At 45.0% G+C, this 8,021-nt stretch overlaps 1 protein-coding gene across 1 annotated transcript in view; it reads right to left on the reverse strand.

Moving 5' to 3' along the window:
* Window positions 1-3,757: 3,757 nt before the first annotated feature.
* LOC109299244 (SITS-binding protein-like) overlaps window positions 3,758-8,021 on the reverse strand; it is a 133,861-nt gene continuing 129,597 nt past the window's right edge. The window contains exon 10 of the mRNA XM_019519846.1: window positions 3,758-4,174. Within this exon, the coding sequence (XP_019375391.1) occupies window positions 3,959-4,174 (216 nt within the window). The 3' untranslated portion in view covers window positions 3,758-3,958. The remainder of the gene's footprint in view (window positions 4,175-8,021) is intronic.

The raw sequence follows: 8,021 nt of genomic DNA on the forward strand, positions 1-8,021 counted from the left end.
GCCTGCATGATCGGGGACAACAGGGCAGACCCTACAGTTAGAGACTGCGGGACCTGAACTTGTTCAGCCTTCACAAGAGAAGGCTGAGAGGGGACCTGGTGACCATCTATAAACTCACTAGGGGGGACCAGAAGGGTTTGGGAGGGACCTTGGTTCCCTTAGTGCCCCAGGCATAACATGGAATAATGGCCACAAGTTGTTGGAGAGTAGATTTAGATTAGACATCTGTAAGAACTACTTCACAGTCAGGGCGGCTAGGATCTGGAACCAACTTGCAAGGGAAGTGGTGCTGGCTCCTACCATGGGGGTCTTTAAGAAGAGGCTTGATGCCTACCTGGCTGGACTCATTTGAGTCCAGTTTTTCTCCCGCCCAGGCAGGGGGTCAGACTTGAAGATCTGCAAGGTCCCTTCCAACCCGACTTCTATGATTCTATGTGCCAGGATTTTGTTTTAAACCCTTCATCAGAGGCATTGGATGTTGGCTGCAGCCAAGGCTGGGGATTTTGATTAGGGTGTGCCAGTGCTCCTGCTGAGACTTAAACCCAGAGGTTCCTGGCTAGAGGGTCTTGCCCCTCCACTCAGGGTCAGACCAACTGCCAGATTTGGAGTTGGGAAAGAATTTTACCCCATGGTCAGATTGGTATCGACTGTGAGGGTTTTGCCTTCCTCTGAAGTGGGAGAGCAGGGGAAGGGAGAGTCATGGCTCTTTTCCTGGGTCTCTTGAGCATATTTTAACAACCGTTGCAGCAGGATGGTGGAGGCTGTGGTCCCCCTGCTTTACCTGTGGCAGATTAGGATGTTAAGCCTTGTGTTGGGTCATGGTTGTGTAGTGTTGTTCAGAGGTTAGACAATGTATTTGCAAAGGGTGGTTTGGACAGGGATTATCTTTCCTTGGGCAGCGGAGGTGGATGAGATCAGGGGTTGTCAACCAAGGGTATGCATACCCCTGGGGGTACTTGAGAAGGCCCTAGGCCTAGGTGGTATGCGCAGGCGGGTGGGGACAGAGTGCTGCCACCCACCAGCCTGCAGTGATGCCTCTCAGGAGCAAGGAGGGCAGGCAAGGGCAGGAGCTCCCCTCTGCGAGCTGCACAGGTGCTGCCCGGCCTGCCGGACGCGGGGGTGGGGTGAGATTGAAAACCCCTTGACTGGATGACTGTGGAAGCTCCTTTCAGCCCTACTTCTCTATGATTCTCTATGATATAAACACAGACTACCTGTGTTAAAAGATGCAGCTCTTACAGCTAAAGCTGCAGTGGGCTCATACACCAGAAGGGGAAACAAAGAGTCCCAGTGAGCACATTACATGGGTAAGGGTGCCCAATAAAGCCAGTAACATTGGGTGTCTGTAGTAGCAATACTTTACTTATTTCCTATAAACTGTACCTTGAAGCGCTTTTCTACGGTGGTGTAAATAATGCAACTGTAGCACTAAAAACAGAATAGCTGTGTGAGGGAGGAAATATGCAACAGGGGAAGAGAAGAAAAGTAGCTTTGCAGCTGGAGACTGAGATGACAGGGAGAGCTGATCAGGCAGACAGATCCATGGAGGCTCTGCAAGATGGCACAGAATGTAAAGGAGAGTATCGCGCAGAACCTATGAAGGGGCCAGAGACAGTGATAGTTTTCAGGAAAGCCTGGAACACAGGACTCTTCTCAGGCCTCCAAAACTAGAAGCAGTCTACTCAACACCACTTCTGATTTGGGTTAGCATCGGTTCCTTGGAGCAGCACTTGGGTTGGGAAAGCAGGAGCTAATTAGCTCACCTAAGAGGAACAGTTAATTACACCTTGGATTCAGTACTGGGGGTCCCAGTGATACACATTCCTGCTGAATAGGCATGGTCATGGGCTGCCTCATAAACCAGAAGCAGCTTAGCCATGGAGCTATTAGCCCTTCCTATCAGCAGAGCTAATTAGTTGAACTGTGTTCATGCAGCTCAATGACTGAGTGCTCCTGACAGCTCCCTCCATAACTGGAAGAGGACTAACTGTAATCACATAGCACTTGGAAGCATATTGTTATCTCCTCTCAGAAGATGCAGCCGGACCCAGTGCACACTGCTACAAGCATATTTAAGGGGAAGTCGGATCCCCCAGAACCAGCTTTTCCTTGTGGGGCACCAGTTCAGACCCTCTGAACTTGGGACTAGCTGGTTGCTTTAGTCAAAGGGGCCTATGTTTGTTAAACTCAGAAATTAGGGTGCAGGCAGAGATACACTGAGAAGGCCAAGGGGGCTAGTGGGAGCTGCAGCAAGATCATGTTCAGCACAGAAAGCATGAAATGAACACCTGGGCTGAACCTGTAGTATCAGTTCTGTTCATTTCATGTCAGGCACCAAGGCCAGTGAATAGCTGGAGGAGACTTTTTTTAGATACTAGGTCAAGGCAGTAGCCATTCAGCACTGCGAGAGCTGCACTGACTGGTATGACTCCTAGTCATTTCCTCAGCCTCATCTGTCCTACAACTGGTGTTCATGCTATGCTGTACCAGGGAAACCCTCTGTGCCCTGTGTGTGGCATACCTGGCTATTCCTCCCTTGCTCAGCATGTCTGGTCTCTTCTAATGCTGCATGTGCAATCTTTTCATGGTCCAAGACAGCCTCAGTATTCTTGATAAAAGTTAGGAAAACACCAAGTATTGTCTGCCGTAGGGGTTGCACAAGCAGAGGAAGGCAATGGGCTGTGGTATGAATCAACCTATTTTCTCTGACTCCAGTAGGACAGTGCCAATTTATGCTGAGTGGGGATCCAGCCCATTTATCACAGGTGATAAGACATTTGCCCTACGTGAAGCTGGGGATTAAGAATGGAAGACATAAAAACCCAAGATATTGTTCTCCTTACACTTCTAGCATTAAAGATCTGACCGTTTCTCTTTCCTATATAGATGTGCCCCATGGTAGGGTCATTTGAAGTCCCTGACAAGCTATTTCTGCCTTCTGACTATGCTAACGCTACTTGTAAATGCATGTTCTGTCTCTGCAGTATTTATCAGCTACTGAGAACTTATCCTTAGCACAGCTACAAACAGCTCTGAAAATTATCTTGGCTTTAGAGCCATCTGAATGTCCTTTGGGCTACCACCCTGAAAAATCCTTGGCTCTGCTGGTTCTAAATGCTAAGTGCTCACTGCTTCTAAAAGTTAGATAACTCATTTTTGGAAATGAGCAAAGTCCTTTTTCAGCTTCGGGCTGTTCCCAAAAGCACAGGCAGGTTCTCTGAGGTGGGGATGTGGCAGTAAAAGGCAACAGACAAGTTAGTTTCTAAAAAAATTATCCATCTGAAATGAAGAAGGCTCCTTACACTTGCAACCTACACATGCTACAGATCAGCTTTATTGTGCTTTCTCCTTGTTGAATGCATTGTCTAATGAAACTCCGACATTTCCCTTGTCAAAAACTGAGATGCCAACATAAGGTCCAAGGATGGATGCTGCCATTTTCCCCAACTGAAACACTGTAATATATAGAGGTAGGTGAAGATGCAATCCTATTTTTTATTCAGGAAGCTAGAAGCAGGCAGCCCAAACTATTTCTTTCCAAAGAAGCCAGTCATGCTCTCTGTCATACCTAGCTCTGTGCTTCGCTGATTTTTTTCCCCCAAGCAAGAGGATTTTTCCAGTAGGCATCAAAGTGGTCTGCTATTCCCATTACCTTATGGCTCTGAGGCTTTCTCTTTCACTGCTATTTAATCAAAGGCTTTCTTCATAGTTAGCACATGGGATCAGGTCAGCTGAACCTGAAGGATCTCACTGGATGTGCTGGATGTGCATAAGCATCTATATTTTGCACCAAAGATCTTGTCATATTTTGCTATCTCAGAATGGTAACAAATGTCAACAAAAGATTTAAACACAACTGAAAAAACCCAAAAGCAAATCAAAACCAAACAAGAGTTCCTGGAAAAGTGCAAATGGATGAAACAGTCTGTTGAAAAAGAAAGAGCAAGTCTTGTCAGCATCATTCTCCTGTGGAGGATGGAAACCTTGGACAGTCTGGCATTGAAGAAACCTTTACAAAAACAGGCACCTCTGCAATCTTAACAGAATAGTTCCTGATGACAGTCCCTCCATCAAACACCTGTGCAGTGTTGGTGTCCATCCACAGGTGGTCTTCCCCAGGCAGGTAGATATCCCTCTGGACTTGCCCTTGTTCAGTTATGGGGGCAATCAGTACCTGCATTGGGAAAAAAGCCGTGGTTCAGCACACAAAAGGCCAGGCAAAATTCGGCCAAGCACATCTAAGCATGCAGAGGGACAAATTTAGATATGCAGCACCTCTGGAAATGGGCACAATCTTACGCCACTTCTGACTGAGTTTCACCTGCTTGCACAAGACCAGAAGTTGGCCCACTGGGGTGTCTCATGTAGAGCTAGAAGAGTAAGAGATTGGTTAGAACTGGGAACCACTGCAAAGATGTGTCCCTGTTAATCTAGGTGTATTGTGAATCTAAGCGTATTACATGATGGCTTTTGTTTCATCTCAGTTATGGATACATATGCTACAACTGCTTCTCCAGGCCCACCCTACAGTAGAGTCCAGTCATGCTGAGAGACTGTCCTTGTGATGAGAACAATCTACAAAAGAGGTGGCTGGGTGTATAGGTAGACAATAGACCTAGTCTACAATGTCCTGTAGGAATGTGTCCTTTCCACCAAACCACTGTGGAAATAATGAAGGCAGGCAGCCATCAGGTTGTTAGGATCCATGGGCCTCCTACTTCTCTCTGCAGACACCCAGGCTGTCATCACCATGGGCTCACCAGATACCTGCCTGCCCATGATGCCTGCCCTAACCAGTGTGTGGTCTGCCAGGCTCCGCAGAGACCCTGCTGGATAAGGAGAACTGGTTAGTCTGTTCCCTGGGCAGTGCAGTGCCCTGAAATTCTCCATTTTGCTGGAAATTTAGAATTAAAAAAAAGAGAGAGAAAATGTGAATTTTCTCCAAATTAGAAACTTCTTTTTCCACACAAAAGTTAGATAGTTAACCAACAAAGAATCAGGAGAGGGCACTTGTGAATATTCAGCACTGTTCATTGGTTTTCCAGGACAAGGTAATGGACAGTAGTATGCAGTTCCTTTCACAGAGATCTTACTAGACAATGCCCAGAAGAGCTAACCATCTGAATAAGTGAGGCAGTCAAAGTGTGGGGGGGGGGGGCAGTATTTTATCATCCTGATAAATATCATCTTGATAATTACAGGGAACTAGGACACAGATAGCTCAAGTGACTTGCTTAGGGTCACACTGGAAGTCAGTGGCAGACATGGGAATTTCTTGTCTTCCACTTAGGGTCCTGGGTTAAGTGCACCTTACTGAGGCTCCAGGATCTGTCTTGAAGTTTGTTCCGTAAATTAACTTTCATTTATCAACCACACCCAGTATATTTCTTGCACAGAATTAAAAAAAAGAGAAATATACAAGTATATTTGAGTGGGAGAACCCCTCCCTCAACTTTCACAGGCTTTGGATCAAGGTCTGGATGCCCTATAATGCTGCAGGACAGCCTGCTCTCTTCCTAGAAAATAAACATTTTTCATTGCATAATGTGGTCAAGATCACATCCTCTTCCAAAGTGTCCCCTTTCCAGAATTGTCAAAGGATTTCAATCCATAGCAGGCAGGACTTATGCCTTTACTTGCTACAGCACTGAGGTGCCAATAAAAAATGAGGTGTCCTATTTTTCCATTATGGAATTTACTCTGCTCCATCCTCTACCCAGGACTACTTAATATGGCTTTCCCCCAGCTGTTCTTTTCAATAACTGGGAAAAGAGCTGGACTTAAAAGTGTTACCATTAGTCCAGGACCTCAGGCTGCACAGACTACCTAGATCATTTGGTTGGCAGTTACTGTTTAGCAGTACATTATTCCTTGGACTCCAGGCAAGTTTCCCTCCCCTGTACATTTTCTCTGTAATAACTCTGGAAATACTAAAACTGAGATTTTCAAAATCAGGGCATAAAGGCACCTGAATCCCACTGTAATTCAGTGGAACTTAAAAACCTTAATTCTCTCATCTCCTTTGAACATCACAGCCTTCTCATGTGCTTTGGATAAAAGAAGCTAAAAGGTTACCTCATGATTGAATGATCTGGCATAAAAGTTGTGTCCTCTAAAAATAGCCCAGCCAGCTCCTCAATTATGGCTCCTTCCTAGTAATCCTCAGTTTCCAAAGAGCTGTAACAGCTCATTGTTTTGATTTATGGGAAAAGAACAGTTTTCACAAAGGATAAAAAGCTCTAGTTGATGGAGGGGACCCAATGTCTTTTTTCCCCCTGCTGGAAGATAAAGAGCAAATTCCAGGATTCTGAAACTACATATACTGATAGATTCAATTGCAGAAGCTGAAATAAGTTTCCAGGAACCTCAATGAAACATTTTGCAAGGAAAACATTGCTGTTACCAGACAAGAACCAGGTGGTCTTGCCCAGATTGAAATCCATTCAGAGATGGTGGTTTTGATTCAAAGGTGGCTGTTATTGGATTTAGATGCCTCTAAAAATCAGAGAAGAATAAAAGGAAAGAAAAATGCTAATGAGAAAAATTAATGTGCCAACAAAAATTAATATTCTCTCAAGGGCCACGCAGAGGTGAAGATAGGTCACTTTGCTGGTGACATTTTTAGGTTCGTGAAATCTCTCTGCAAAAGTAATTCAAATAAAAAAAGTGAGTTGGGGTTGAACTTCAACAGCCACAGGCTCATAAGTTGATTATTCTTTCTCCAGTCACTCGGTAATGGAAGGAACATGCCGTAAAGAATGGAACAAGTGATGTTAATATTCATTTTGAGCTAAAGAACAGCTTTGACAGTGTCTGTGTTCATTAGACTTTTCTCTTCACTCCAAATGCTGTTTATCACACTGAATGCTCATTTCATTGGACTACTTGTACCTGATAAACCCAGAGGAAAATTTAACTCAGTGTATTAATATGCCTTGAAAAAAACATTTTGCAGCTTGTGAGCGTGTTCTTCTTCTAAGGCACGCAACAAGATGTTATAGCTTTGTTTCCCCTTATTTTGGTGTCAATCTTGCCTGCCATGACTTTGATGGGAGTGATTAAAAGGGGACACCACATGACAGAAGTGCTCATTTAGTTTTAATAATGAGCATCAACAATGCCCTCTCACAAGAAGTGCAACTCGGCTAGCTGCCAGCTATAGGGCTCTCAGATGGCTCTCCCTACACGTTCTCAGTTCACATATCAGTCCCGCAATAAACACTCACCGGGTGGGCGTTTGCAAGCTTATCAATTCACAGCAGCAATGTCCCTGTCATAGATCTGGACAGAGCTGCAATCATCCAGCTGAATCGTCTTCCAACGGGTCAGATGCCCAACACTCACCACTTCAACAAGAAGTTCTTGGCGAATCTCTCTCTCATTGCCTGTACCTCCGTGCAGGCTGCTTGCCGTCTCTGGCGTCTAAAGCCTCGGCTCCTCTTCCCCTTCTGGGGAAAAGCTGATTGCACTGACAGTCCTTTATACAATATTTCCACCCAGCTGTTGTCAATCTCCAGTTGTCCGCCAAAATCCAGAAAGACTTAATTGGCAATTAAGCCTTTCCTTATCTCAATCTGTTTGAGCACCTCATCACTGTCAGCAAGTAACTGCACCTCATCACTTTGCCAAAGTCCATAGCGGGTATTTAGCATCCTGGATGGGTAAACAGTCAATATGTTGCCCAGTTCCATGGGTCTGACAGAAAGTTTTCAACAAATTGGGTGCTTTTCCCGAACGTTCCCGTAACAGGGGCAGTGTATCCCTGTTACACAGCTAAATGGTTTTGATTGATAAAATGAAGAAAATGGAATATTTTAGATCTCCAGCAAGAATCACAGAAAAATTAGGCTGGAAGAGCTCTCAGGAGGTCATCTAGTCTAATTCCCTACTCAACACCAGTGGCTGTTGATCATCCCCATCTGAAACATCCCATACAAGTATTTGTCTAACCTGTTCTTAAAACTATACAATCAACCCTGTCACATGTCTACAAAGCATGCTGCCCAAAAAACACCAAGAGC

Source organism: Gavialis gangeticus, unplaced genomic scaffold, assembly GCF_001723915.1.
Source record: "Gavialis gangeticus isolate Ggan-Ray unplaced genomic scaffold, GavGan_comp1, whole genome shotgun sequence".
Taxonomy (NCBI): Eukaryota; Metazoa; Chordata; order Crocodylia; family Gavialidae; genus Gavialis; species Gavialis gangeticus.